General features: G+C 48.9%; 2 protein-coding genes across 4 annotated transcripts in view; both read right to left on the bottom strand.

Annotated features, from left to right (window-relative positions):
- Nucleotides 1-19: 19 nt before the first annotated feature.
- LOC114790489 (cell wall protein DAN4-like) lies at nucleotides 20-2995 on the bottom strand. Its single transcript, XM_028980597.1, has 6 exons — nucleotides 2811-2995; nucleotides 2689-2724; nucleotides 1498-1536; nucleotides 741-788; nucleotides 632-655; nucleotides 20-521 (listed from the first exon to the last, which is right to left on the bottom strand). The coding sequence occupies exons 1-6, from the start codon at nucleotides 2862-2864 to the stop codon at nucleotides 156-158; spliced, it is 567 nt and encodes a 188-aa protein (XP_028836430.1). The 5' UTR covers nucleotides 2865-2995; the 3' UTR covers nucleotides 20-155.
- A 4936-nt stretch (nucleotides 2996-7931) lies between these two features.
- The window catches only part of LOC114790295 (sodium/hydrogen exchanger 9B2), an 8110-nt gene continuing 1041 nt past the window's right edge, over nucleotides 7932-15000 (bottom strand). For 2 of the 3 annotated variants that reach the window (XM_028980264.1, XM_028980246.1), the window contains exons 2-12: nucleotides 12416-12504; nucleotides 10097-10267; nucleotides 9879-10021; nucleotides 9645-9772; nucleotides 9361-9536; nucleotides 9072-9178; nucleotides 8830-8979; nucleotides 8639-8747; nucleotides 8422-8558; nucleotides 8160-8355; nucleotides 7932-8084 (exon numbers count right to left, since the gene is read on the bottom strand). In XM_028980264.1, coding sequence (XP_028836097.1) covers nucleotides 8026-8084; nucleotides 8160-8355; nucleotides 8422-8558; nucleotides 8639-8747; nucleotides 8830-8979; nucleotides 9072-9178; nucleotides 9361-9536; nucleotides 9645-9772; nucleotides 9879-10021; nucleotides 10097-10267; nucleotides 12416-12503 — 1464 coding nt within the window. In that variant the 5' untranslated portion in view covers nucleotide 12504 and the 3' untranslated portion in view covers nucleotides 7932-8025. The remainder of the gene's footprint in view (nucleotides 8085-8159; nucleotides 8356-8421; nucleotides 8559-8638; nucleotides 8748-8829; nucleotides 8980-9071; nucleotides 9179-9360; nucleotides 9537-9644; nucleotides 9773-9878; nucleotides 10022-10096; nucleotides 10268-12415; nucleotides 12505-15000) is intronic. The other variant, XM_028980255.1, reaches the window with a different exon arrangement.

Below are 15000 nucleotides of genomic sequence, written 5' to 3'. Positions count from 1 at the left end.
ATTTGGAGATGAGGTGGGTTTTATGGTCAGACTTTAATATCTGCAGCTATGTTGATGACACATAATTGCAAACAAAATAAAGACACAAATCATCTGACATCAACCACAGGCATGTGTTTCTCCACAGATGCGGCACCTCCAATTCAGGAAGTGGCTCACACATCATTATCACCACGCCCTGGAGTTGGGCTGGGTTTTACAGTTGGAGCTGTGGATCTAGCGGTCGTAGTTGGACTTGTAGATGTCGTGGTTGGAGTTGTGGATCTAGGGGTCGTAGTTGGACTTGCAGATGTTGGAGTTGTGGATCTAGGGGTCGTAGTTGGACTTGCAGATGTTGGAGTTGTGGATCTAGGGGTCGTAGTTGGACTTGTAGATGTCGTAGGAGGTGTAGATCTGGTGGTCGTAATTGGAGTTGAAGTAGATGTAATAGTTGGAGGTGGAGAACATGTTGGAGGCGCAGGAGGTGTTGGAGGTGCAGGAGGTGTTGGAGGTGGGCATCTTCTAATGTTTATTCTGATGTACTGTTATCATACACACATACACTCAGTTAGTGTGTTCACAGACTTTAGTTTGTCCGGACACACACAGACCGGACTGCAATGAACACACAGAATGAAAAGGATGTTCTCACATGATACAGAAACCAGCGCTGAGCCTGCAGAGAGAAACACACACAGAGACAATTCACACGCCAGATACACACACTGTGAATTACAACACACACGTCCTCACACACTCACCATAAGTGGGTAGATCCTTGTACGGCTGAGCGGGTCGTAGACGGACACCTGGCACACGAAACACAGTTCAGGCAAGAACACAAAGTTCCTCTCCTGGAATCTCAACACCAGCTCAACAACCAAAACCTCTTTACTTCCTGCGGAGGCTGAGGAAAGCCCATCTCCCACCACCCGCCCTCACCACCTTCTATAAAGTTAAAGTGTAGTGATTGTCACATGTGATACACAGCAGCACAGCACACGATGCACACAGTGAAATTTGCCCTCTGCATTTAACCCATTACCCTGAGTGAGCAGTGGGCACCATGACAGGCGCCCGGGGAGCAGTGTGTGGGGACGGTGCTTTGCTCAGTGGCACCTTGGCGGATCGGGATTCGAACCGGCAACCTTCTGATTACAGGGCCGCTTCCTTAACCGCTAGGCCACCACTGCCCCATTGAAGGGACAATTGAGAGCATTCTGACCAGCTGCATCACTGTCTGGTTTGGGAACTGCACTGTATCAGACCGCAAGAACCTACAGCGGATAGTGAGGACAGCTGAGAAGAAGGAGTCTCACTTCCCTCCATAACGGACATTTACCACACAATGCATACGGAAAGCCACCAGCATTGTGAAGGACTCCACACACCCCACACATGAACTCTTCAGTCATGTTATTTTGTTAAATGTTCCACCTTCTAACACGTGTGTAGCTGAAATAACAATAAAATCAACTTGAACACGAAAGTGGAGCAGCTATAACGTCACACACTCACCATCACTGGGGAGAATCCATAGGAGTAGACAGCAGACACCTACAACATGAAACATACCTTGCTCATAATGATTTACACTATTTACCCTACAACAACCATACAACATATACCACAAAACATGCAAACCACACAGCCTATACTTAACACCAACCATAACATGTGACTAGCACCAACCATAACATGCGACTTACACCAACCATAACAAGCAACTTACACCAACCATAACATGCGACTAGCACCCGTTAATACAAACCACGCCTCTTATGCCAACTGTAACATGCGGCTTACACCAACCATAACATGCGACTTACACCAACCATAACAAGCAACTTACACCAACCATAACATGCGACTAGCACCCGTTAATACAAACCACGATGCTTACACCAACCATAACATGCGACTTACACCAACCATAACATGCGACTAGCACCCGTTAATACAAACCACGCCTCTTATGCCAACTGTAACATGCGGCTTACACCAACCATAACATGCGACTTACACCAACCATAACAAGCAACTTACACCAACCATAACATGCGACTAGCACCCGTTAATACAAACCACGATGCTTACACCAACCATAACATGCGACTTACACCAACCATAACATGCGACTAGCACCCGTTAATACAAACCACGCCTCTTATGCCAACTGTAACATGCGGCTTACACCAACCATAACATGCGACTTACACCAACCATAACAAGCAACTTACACCAACCATAACATGCGACTAGCACCCGTTAATACAAACCACGATGCTTACACCAACCATAACATGCGACTTACACCAACCATAACATGCGACTAGCACCCGTTAATACAAACCACGCCTCTTACACCAACCATAACATGCGACTTACACCAACCATAACATGCGACTTACACCAATCATAACATGCGACTTACACCAATCATAACATGCGACTAGCACCCGTTAATACAAACCACGCCTCTTACACCAACCATAACATGCGACTTACACCAACCATAACATGCGACTTACACCAACCATAACATGCGACTTACACCAATCATAACATGCGACTAGCACCCGTTAATACAAACCATGGCGCTTACACCAACCATAACATGCAACTTACACCAGACTGTACAAACCACAGCGCTTACACCAACCATAACATGCGACTACCACCAACTATCTCTGGAGAGACTTGACTCACCTCACACTCAAAATGTTTTTCACAGCGACTCTCATCCTCCGTTCAGAAATGACAGCGTCAGTAATATAGAACACAGTTGTGATCAGTAATAACAACATGAAGAACTGAGAAGAGAAACTCACTGAGGGCTGAATGAGGAGAGACCAAACACACACAAGCAATCTCAGATACTTCATCCTGCCGCCGTGACAGAAGCCGCCACACAGCGAGCTGCAGGTCACTTCTGTCTCATGGCTGATTTACACCAGTTTGATCCCTGCACAGATCCCTGTATGTTACAAGGACAGTGAGATGGAGGCGGGACCACGATGACCCCCAGCACTCGTGAGTGGTGAACTGATGCCGAGCACTGCGCTGGGGGTCATCGTGGTCCCGCCTCCGTCTCACTGTCCTTGTAACATGTAGGGATCTGCAGCTCTGGGTCTGTGGTCTTGATGAGCAGTGACGTGCGGTTTCTGGCTTGAACGTCTGCAGTTGTGTTAATAACACATCATTACATGTGGGGAGCAGATTGGTTGCAGGGACAGTCCCCCAGGAGACACTGAAATAATTTATTCATCAGATGCTCCACAATTGCCTGTCCTGTCCTGTCCTGTCCTGGTAGGGTGGTGGTAGCCTAGCAGGTAACACACTCACGTATGAACCAGAAGACCCAGGTTCAACCCCCACTTACTACCATCATCTCCCTGAGCAAGATACTTAACCCTGAGTGTCTCCAGGGGGGGACTGTCCCTGTAACTACGGACTGTAAGTCGCTCTGGATAAGGGCGTCTGGTAAATGCTGTAAATGTGAATGTGGTTTGTCTGATGATTCCTGGTTTACGTTCACGGTTGGTTCCTGCACGCCGCTCATTTTAAAGGCCTGTGGCTGCGACCTGGGACGTGCCTGAACAGCAGAGGCGGTTCAAATCCACCCGTTCTGATGAACAACAGGGGAAACAGCGTTGAAATGGAGACCAGTGGTTAACAAGCCATTACAAAACTCAAATTAATTTTGACAAGAGCAGAGGGCAAGTACAGGATTGAACGTAATAAAACACACGTCTCCAGGGTGTAAATTAGGATTATTTATTCTCAGTAAAATATTACATACATATTGCATTAACATATTGCATTAGCCTGACAAATCAAAGTCAAAGTCAAGTCAACTTTATTGTCAATTCTGCCACATGTACAGGACATACAGAGAATTGAAATTGCGTTACTCTCAGACCCATGGTGCTTACAAGTAACATTAAATACAAGAGTATAAAAATAAGCATAATATATAACATTTAAAAACACAATATACAAATAAGGGCACATGGTGGAGAGTGCAAACCACGTAAACAATGTGAACAAAGTAGTGCAACAGAGCTTGTAAAGTGTAAAAAATGAACTACAGACTTGCAGAAACTCGAATTTAGACAGTAAGGTGATATTAAGGTGATACTATTTGTGTGTGTGTGTGTGTGTGAGAGAGAGACACAACTTAAAGGTGTGACGTGTAAGACCTGCTGTTTACATTCCGGCAGATAGGAGGCAGTATTGAGCTCGGAGAGACGTTTGGTAAATTTACATTTTACATTTACAGCATTTATCAGACACTCTTATCCAGAGCAACTTACAATCAGTAGTTACAGGGACAGTCTCCCTGGAGACACTCAGGGTTAAGTGTCCTACTCAGGGACACAATAGTATTAAGTGGGATTTGAACCTGGGTCTTCTGGTGTGTTACCCAGTAGGCTACTACCACCATTTTTTTTTTGTTGTTTGTGTGTGAGTGTGTGAGAGAGACATGCTGTTTACATCCCAGCAGATAGGGGCAGTATTGAGCTCTGAGAGACATTTTTTGTGTGTGTGTGTGTGAGAGAGAGACACAAGTTAGTTAATAAAAGCATAATGGTGCCTTAATGAGCCCCTGGCCTTCATGCTGCTTGTTTCTGGGTGTGAGGGGACGAAGGCCTGCGCACCGACGTCTTCATCCGGGGACGAGCAGCCCTGAGCTCGACGCTCCTCAATGTTCTGTTTAGCGTTTTCCTTAAATTTCCTCAACGGTTAAAGTTTCACCGCGAACATGGTGGAGTTGTCATTTTTTTTACTAGTAGTAGATGAAGCAGGAACGGGAGAGAAGTGTGTGTGTGTGTGTGTGTGTGTGTGTGTTGTAGTTCTGAGATTGAACAGCAGGGGTGTCAGTAAGTAAACATCTTAGCTATTTGCATTATAAGATGCTGTTTGAAGAGGACGTTGACGTAAAAGTGCGTAAATGGCTACATTCTTGTGTATTCTGGGGGTGGAGCCAAATCTGAATATGGTGATTGTATTACAAATTACCCACAAAGCACTGCAAAAAGTAAATTTCACGTCACATGTATTGTCTCTATCCTTGGTGACACTTCGCTCCAGCCTGTCCTCCTGGAGCTCTCTGATTGGTCAGGTGAATGGTGACTAGTGGGCTGATGTGGGAGGGCGGGATGTTCAGTGGGGACCTTTAGCCAGGCTGGGTGGGGCGCAACTGGGAGGAGCCTGAACGCCGTCGACAAGCATCGACTCGAAGGCATTGGGCCACACCCCCAAAGCGTTAGAACCGCCCTTTTCTGAATGTAAGACACCTGCACAGGAGGTCATTCGGGGGCGCAAGTGGTCAGAGGTCATTCAGGGAGCACCTTCACCTTTACTGTATTTTACTATTAGTGCACATTCGTACCTTCACGGCGCCGTAGAGTGGCAACGTGTTGAATACCGCTCCTCGTAGATTTTGTTGTTGTGCGTCTATTGTCTTGTTTGTAATGTCTAATTTGCAGCCAACGAGTACGACAGACAAAAACTGCAGTTTTAGACCCTGAGGTGACCTCGCTACTCACCCCTGAGAACATCGGAGACGGAGCCGAAGGGCTGGGGCGCAAGTCAGAGCGAAACGCCGCAGACTACGACCACCGATGCCAACCGTTTTCCTGGCAAACGTCCAGTCCTTGGACAACAAATTGGACGACCTCAGGGGACGACTTCTATGTCATAGAGAGCTGAGGAACTGCTGTGTTCTGTGTCTCACGGAGACATGGCTGACCGAGAGCATCCCAGACCATGCAGTCCAACCGGAGGGGTTCACAGTCCACCGGGCTGATCGGACCGAGATGTCGGGGAAGAAACAACTCGTGGTGCGCGAACGTGGAAATGATTTCACGTAACTGCACCCCGGACCTCGAGTACCTGCTGATAAAGTGGCGAGAGAGTTTCTCTTCCAGCTGATCTCCAGCCATGAGAACGTTCTTCATCTCTGGGCGAATTTCAAGAACGTTTACCCGAAGTATCACCAGCACGTCTCCGGTCCCACGGCACGCTCGACCACTGCTACACGGAACATCGGGGTGCCTGTCGCTCTCTGCCACGCCCGGATCACGCTAAACTCCCAGTTCAGTGTCACTCCATTCCGCCAGCCCATCACTCCCTGGCGAACTGAACGCATTCTATGCACGCTTCGAGCTCGCTAACTCTCCAGCAGAGCTGTCGTGGACGTGAGGAGCTGCTTCAGCAGAGTGAACATCCGCAAGGCCGCCGGGTCCAGTATTGAAGGTGTGCAGTGAGCAGCTGTCTGCTGTCTTTACTGACATCTTTAACACCTCACTGCAGAGCTCAACTGTCCCCATCTGCTTCAAAAACCCCACCATTGTCCCAGTTCCCGAAAAGAACAAAGCCAGCTGCCTCAACGACTGTTGCACTAACCTCCATCACCATGAAGTGCTTTGAAAGGCTGGTAATGGGGCACATTTTGAGCTCCATTCCTACCAATCTAGACCCACTTCAACTTGCACATCGTCACAATAGATCCACAGAAGACGCCATTTCACAGACCGTCCACACCACCCTGGCTCACCTGGTCAACAAGAACTGCTACGCTAGACTGTTGTTTGTAGATTTCAGCTCTGCATTCAACACAGTCATCCCCTCCAAGCTGATCCAGAAGCTGCGGGCGCTGGGACTCAGTTCTACTCTGTGCAACTGGGTTCTGGACTTTCTCACCAACAGACCGCAGCATGTGAGGATCGGCAAGAACACCTCCACCACAATGATCCTCAACACTGGCACGCCGCAGGGAAGTGTTCTGAGCCCAATGCTGTACTCCCTGTGTGTCCAGACACAGCTCCAACACCATCATCAAGTTTGCTGATGATACCACCGTTGTAGGCCTGATCAGCAACAAGACGGCCTACAGAGAGGAGGTGAGACTCTTGGCAGATGGTTTTGGATTTTAGGAGGCAGGATACAGCTCATCTTCCCATCTACATCGGAGGAGGTGCTCTGGAGAGGGTCAGCAGCTTCAGGCTCCTTGGGGTCACCCTCAGTTCCGACCTCAAGTCCTCAGAACACACAGCAGCGGTCACCAAAAAAGCCCACCAACTACTCCACTTCCTCAGAAGCCTAAAGAAGGCTGGGGTATCCACCTCTGTCCTCACCAGCTTCTACAGGTGCGCTGTGGAGTCCATCCTCACGGGCAGTATCGCGTCCTGGTACGGCAGTTGTACTGCTCAGGACAAGAAAGCTCTGCAGAGGACCACAGGCACACCACTCCCAGCAATAACGGACATTTACACCACGCGAAGGACCCCAGCCACCCTGCACTGTCACTTTTTACAGGACACATCACGATTCAGGAACACTTTCTACTCCAGCAGCCATCAGGCTATACAACACATAGTACGCACTTAAATTACGCACAATCACTTTCTTATGCAACTTAGATATATTCACCCTTCTGTGACTTATTATTTATTGCTGCTGCACTTTGTCTTCTATGTCCTCTATGCATCATGTTCTATGTTCTGTCTACGTGGGAGGGGTTTCAAGTAAGAACTTCATTGTGCTCCGTACGCTGTACTTTGGACATATGACAATAAACTTCAACCTCAAATACTCTGCGTTTTAGTGAATGTGAATAAAATGATGCACAGAGGAACTTTCATGAAGTGAAGGGAAATATGAGGACTCCGGCCGAGATGAAGAGCTCCATCATCATGGTCATCATCCCAACAAGCGCTAACAGGAGAAACAGGACAACAGAATACGGAGTGACGCGGAGGAGGAGGAGAAGATCTTCACTCCCTCCAATGACCGAGTTGTGCAACACGTGTGTGTGTGTGTGTGTACATTTACAGACACTCCTGACCCCGTTGCCATAACACCAGACAGATAAGGTCCCGCCCACAAACCATGACAAGAGAAATGAAATTCTTGAGAACATCTGGGTCCAGCTACATGATCTCAGGTTCAGATGAAATGTTCTCCCACCAACCAGAAATCCTTTATTTACATAAAGCACACACTGTTACATGATGATGATGATGATGATGATGATGATGATCACAGTTTGCTCTCACATGTGACCTCTTCAGGGTCAGCAGTTGCGTCGGGTTTCCCTGCTAGTAGGAATGAACAGAAATTACACACGCAGTTTCTCGGAGTGTGTTGGTGTAGTGTGTGTGTGTGTGTGTTACCTGTGGTGGGCGTGTCTATAATGGGCGTGTATCTCTGTAACAGGTGTGGTCCGCTGACACCGATGGCGATGGCTCCGGTTGGCGCGGTGATGATGATGGACAGGACAGCGACGGTCAAAACCACCAGAGCCCACGCCTCCATCTGGGCGTCACCCACCGAGCGAGACATGTCCAGCGCCGTGGAGCCGATGGCGGCCTGCACACACACACACACGTGAGAGAGAGAGAGACTGTGTGTGTGTGTGTGTGTGTGTGTGTGTACCTGTACAGTAGCTTTGGGCATCCATGCGAGGGAGATGAAGATTTTTTCCTTCAGGTTGAACCCAGCAAACAGAACCATGCAGAACGTGGTGAGAACCCTGATGACCACGCCCACGGCGAGGGTGGCGACGCCCAGACCTGCACCATCACACACACGCCGTCACACGTCACACCATCACAACACGCCGCCTGCTGACAACGGCAACGGTGACGCTCACCCACTGTGTGCGGTTCAAGGGTGGTGACAGTGATTTCTGCTCCAATCAGGCCAAAGAGGAGGGGCTGGAAAATGTCCCAGGCCACACCCACTATTCCTGCAACTGCCACCTAGAAATCACAAGCCTGTCGATTTATTTAAAATTGATATAAAAATGTATTTTACCCAGTGATCATGCACACACACACACACCTTTCCGCTCTTCCAGCTGAGTCCAGCGATGAAGGACAGGACGAGTGTGGTCAAGCCTCCGGCCCCGCCCAGACCCACAGCATGACTCCCGAACACGGCGAAGACGCCGAAGCCCAGCAGCAGGTAGGAGCGTCGGAAAACCAGTCCCTCCTACACACACACACACACATACAGTGGACCTCTTTACTGTACGTGACAGGTGTGTGTGTGTGTGTGTGTGTGTGTGAGAGAGAGAGAGAGACCTGGTCTTCACTGGGGAAGAAGTGGATGAAAATGCCCAGTCCAGCTCCAACCAACATCCCACCCACAACCTCCACAGCTCCCTTCAGCAGGTTCCCCCACGTGGAACCTAGAACGTCAGCAAGGAACCCAACCAGTTACCAGTTCAGCCGTTCTACTGGAGGCCTTTTATACGACTCTTTATTGGCTCTTCCAGTTGGAACGTGAAGTGAGTGGTTGTCGTTGGCCTCCGTGGCACTGCATGTGTGTGTGTCTACGTTTGTGTGTGTGTGTGTGTGTGTGTGTGTGTACCCATGCCAAAAGCCACTCCCAGGCATGTTGTGAAGCAGGTGATGCTGAGGACGTCATCAAAGCTGCCGGCGGCCATCAACAAGGTGGGCACGCCCTTCTCCACACCAAGCCCCTCCCCCTGCAGCTGCAGCATGGAGGGAACCACCACAGCAGGAGAGACAGCGGCCAGAACGAACCTGTACGCACACACGTACCGTATGTACTGTAGAATGTACTGGAGGGTGGATGTACATGCTGTGTGTGTGTGTGTGTGTGTGTGTGTGAGTGTGTGTGTGTGTCTTTACCCCAACATGAAAGCCCAAATCCAGGGGAATCCCAGAAGGAAGTGTGAAACCACGGCAACGGTGCAGGCTTCCACCATGCAGGGACCAACAGCCATCCTCACACACACAGCCTTCAACCTCCGCAGAGCCTGCATCTCACACACACACACACACACACACACACACACACACGCATTACGAGAGCTGAGAGTCGTGAAAATGTCACCTGAACCCGGAGAGACGGCGGCGGCGTACCGCAGGGTTCAGTCCCAGGCCGGCGCGGGTCAGGATGATGGCGAGTGCGATGTTTCTCATGGACGACGACCACTTCTGCTGGATATAAACGGCGTCGGAAACGTACGGCACGTTACGCAGCAGCAGACCTGCCAGCAGCATCCCTAACACACACACACACACACACACACACGTTTAAACACCTTGACAGGGTGTGGCGGACAGTCTGATAAACTCACCCAGCAGTGCAGGGAGGGCTGGGAGGCGGGGCAGCTGGATCAGGGCGACCAGCTTTCCTCCACACACCGCAGTCAGGAACAGAACCACCAGTCCAAACACGGTCCCACCCGGAACACACTCCGGACCCGTCACCGCCCAGAGCACGCCGAACAGGAGCAGACCCATCACCGCTACACACACACACACACACACACAGAGGTGAGGCGATATACACAAACACGGGCCAATTATAATACACACACACACACACACACACACACAGAGGTGAGGCGATATACACAAACACGGGCCAATTATAATACACACACACACACACAGAGGTGAGGCGATATACACAAACACAGGCCAATTATAATACACACACACACACACAGAGGTGAGGCGATATACACAAACACAGGCCAATTATAATACACACACACACACACACACACACAGAGGTGAGGCGATATACACAAACACAGGCCAATTATAATACACACACACACACACACACACAGAGGTGAGGCGATATACACAAACACGGGCCAATTATAATACACACACACACACACACACACACAGAGGTGAGGCGATATACACAAACACGGGCCAATTATAATACACACACACACACACACACAGAGGTGAGGCGATATACACAAACACGGGCCAATTATAATACACACACACACACACAGAGGTGAGGCGATATACACAAACACGGGCCAATTATAATACACACACACACACAGAGGTGAGGCGATATACACAAACACGGGCCAATTATAATACACACACACACACACACACAGAGGTGAGGCGATATACACAAACACAGGCCAATTATAATACACACACACACACACACAGAAGTGAGCCGATTTACACAAACACAGGCCATTTATAATACACACACACACACACACACACACACACAGAGGTGAGGCGATATACACAAACACGGGCCAATTATAATACACATACACACACACACACACAGAAGTGAGGCGATATACACAAACACGGGCCAATTATAATACACACACACACACACACACACAGAGGTGAGGCGATATACACAAACACAGGCCAATTATAATACACACACACACACACACAGAGGTGAGGCGATATACACAAACACAGGCCAATTATAATACACACACACACAGAAGTGAGCCGATTTACACAAACACAGGCCAATTATAATACACACACACACACACACAGAAGTGAGGCGATATACACAAACACAGGCCAATTATAATACACACACACACAGAAGTGATGCGATATACACAAACACAGGCCAATTATAATACACACACACACAGAGGTGAGGCGATATACACAAACAGGCCAATTATAATACACACACACACACACACAGAAGTGAGGCGATATACACAAACACAGGCCAATTATAATGCACACACACACAGAGGTGAGGCGATATACACAAACACAGGCCAATTATAATACACACACACACAGAGGTGAGGCGATATACACAAACAGGCCAATTATAATACACACACACACAGAGGTGAGGCGATATACACAAACAGGCCAATTATAATACACACACACACACACACAGAAGTGAGGCGATATACACAAACACAGGCCAATTATAATACACACACACACAGAGGTGAGGCGATATACACAAACACAGGCCAATTATAATACACACACACACAGAAGTGATGCGATATACACAAACACAGGCCAATTATAATACATACACACACAGAGGTGAGGCGATATACACAAACAGGCCAATTATAATACACACACACACACACACACAGAAGTGAGGCGATATACACAAACACAGGCCAATTATAATACACACACACACAGAAGTGAGGCGATATACACAAACACAGGCCAATTATAATACACACACACACAGAGGTGAGGCGATATACACAAACAGGCCAATTATAATACACACACACACAGAAGTGAGGCGATATACACAAACACAGGCCAATTATAATACACACACACACAGAGGTGAGGCGATATACACAAACACAGGCCAATTATAATACACACACACACAGAAGTGATGCGATATACACAAACACAGGCCAATTATAATACATACACACACAGAGGTGAGGCGATATACACAAACAGGCCAATTATAATACACACACACACACACACACAGAAGTGAGGCGATATACACAAACACAGGCCAATTATAATACACACACACACAGAAGTGAGGCGATATACACAAACACAGGCCAATTATAATACACACACACACAGAAGTGAGGCGATATACACAAACACAGGCCAATTATAATACACACACACACCTTTGGTGACAACAGTAGACAGGAGTCCAGTAGGTTTGGGGTAGAACCTCAGCCCAGCACAGCACCCACCAGAGTCCCTGTTCATCATGCTGAACACAGACACACGGCATCTTAGGTTTGCTAATTCTGGGGATTAAAGGGCAGCAGCAGAAGACTTTGTTAAGAGAAGCTTTTGGATAAATTGTGTAATTCTTCTCGTTTGACGCCCAGTTTGGGTTCTGGGATTGGTCTCCTTGAGAGCGCCTGGACTCTCTTCCAGTCTGGTCGAGCAGATGTGGGCATACTTACTGCTCCCCGGCTCACGTCTTGTACGTTGTGGGGTGCCGTGGTGGACGAGAGGGTAGCCTCCCTCTGCCTTCGGGTGGGGGGACAGGTCCTGTTGTCTGCGCTTATGTGCCAGTTTGGACCACCCCCTCTTTTTGGGGTCTCTGGAGGGGCACTAGTGAGCTGCTGGGGACTTCAGTGCTCATGTGGGCAATGACAGCGAGACCTGGAAGGGCGTGAATGGGATGAATCACCGCCGATCTGAGCCAGTGTAGCGTTTTGTTATTGGACTTCTGTGCTCGTCTCAGATTGTCCATAACGAACACCATGTTCATACATAAGGGTCCCCACATGTGCACCTGGATCCAGGATACCATAGGTCACAGTTGATTTGTGAGATTTGCGGCCACGTGTCTTGAACACTTGGGTGAAGAGAGGGGCAGAGCTGTCAACTGATCACCACCTGTGAGGACGCCGCTGTGAGGGTCTCCTGGGAGCGTCTGGCAAGTCCCCTGTCACCTCCAGCAAAGCTGCTACCTGGTGTTGAGATGAATGGACTACGTGCCATGCCTCCACTGTTGAGTCGGCTGAATTGAGCTGCGGCCGTAAGGTGGTTTGTGCCTGTTGTGGTGGAAACTCCCAGACCCGTTAGTGGACACCGCCAGTGAGGAATCCCATCAAGCTCAAGAAAGATTCCTACCTAGCTCTTTTGCCCAGTGGCGCTCTGGGGGCAGTTGATGGGTACCAGCAAGCTGGGCAGAATGCAGCTTCTGTGGTTGATGAGGCAAAAACTCAAAGGGTGGGAGGATTTTAGTGTGGCCATAGAGAATTACTTATATATGGCTTTGAAGAGATTCTGGCATCCAACGCCTTAGGAGGGGAAAGCCATGGGGATGGTGCACCACTGACCTCATCTCATGACGTTGTGGTTCGTTGGGGAGAGTACTTTCTTAATTCCACAAACATGCCTTCCGGTGAAGAAGCAGATCCTGGGGGTGTGGAGGTAGAATCTCTGCTGACCTCAACTCCGGATGTTGACGGTCAGTGGGGAGAAAAAGTTGAAGACCTCTTTAATTCCACAAACATACCTTGTGCCTGGGCACATAGAGGTGGACCCTTCCATTGGATTGACAAATCGGGCTAGTGGCCTCGTTCTTTTATGTCCCCCTCAGAAGAGGGAGCAGAGAATGTGTTCCAATTAGAGAGGGATCTCACACACAAGTCAATTCAGGGGTACTGGAAAGAAGGGTCCGTCGGATAGTTGAACCTCAGATTCAAGAGGAGCAGTGTGGTTTTCACCTGGACCAGCTCTACACCCTTAGTAGGGTCCTGGAGTTAGCACAACCAGTCTACATGTGCTTTGTGGACTTGGAGCATTTGACCATGTCCCTCTGGGAGTTTTGTGGGGGGTACTCGGGGAGTATGGGGTATCGATTTCCTTGTTAAGGACTGTTTGCTCCCTGTACATCTAAAAGTGAAGTGAAGTGAAGTGATTGTCACATGTGATACACAGCAGCACAGCACACGATGCACACAGTGAAATTTGTCCTCTGCATTTAACCCATCACCCTGAGTGAGCAGTGGGCAGCCATGACAAGCGCCCGGGGAGCAGTGTGTGGGGACGGTGATTTGCTCAGTAGCACCTCAGTGGCACCTTGGCAGATCGGGAATCGAACCGGCAACCTTCTGATTACAGGGCCGCTTCCTTAACCGCTAGGCCACCACTTCCTGGTATCAGAGCTTGGTCTGCCCTTTGTCACTAATCCTGTTAATAAACTTTATGGACATGGTTCCTATGCACATCCAGGGTGTTGAGGAGATCCAGTTTGGTCAACTCAAGATTGGGTCACTGGATTTTACAGATGCCGGTGTCTTGTTGGCCTCATTTAGCTGCGACCTACAACTCTCACTGGAGTGGTTTGCAGCCAAGTGAAGCGTCTGGGATTAGAATCAGCGCCTCCAGATCCGAGGCCGTGGTCTTCAGCCAGAAAAATGTGCAGTGCACACTCAGGGTTGGGAGTGAGATCCTGCCCCAAGTAGAGGAGTTTAAATATCTAGGAGGCCTTGTTCACGAGTGAGGGTAGAATGGAGCAGATCTGGGCAGCATCCGCAGTAATGCAGGACTTGTATCGGTCTGTAGGTGTGAAGAAGGAGCTGAGCCAAAAGGCGCGACTCTCAATTTACCAGTTGATGCACATTACCACCCTCACCTATGGTCACAAGCTGTGGGTGTTGACCGAAGGGACAAGCAACTGAAATGAGCTTCCTCTGCAGGGTGTCTGGGCTCTCCCTTAGACACAGGGTGAGAAGCTTGGCATCTG

The sequence above is a fragment of the Denticeps clupeoides genome, chromosome 1 (genome assembly GCF_900700375.1).
Source record: "Denticeps clupeoides chromosome 1, fDenClu1.1, whole genome shotgun sequence".
Lineage (NCBI taxonomy): Eukaryota > Metazoa > Chordata > Actinopteri > Clupeiformes > Denticipitidae > Denticeps > Denticeps clupeoides.
Note: the sequence above shows the minus strand (reverse complement) of the source record. Positions and strands in the feature narration are given on the sequence as shown.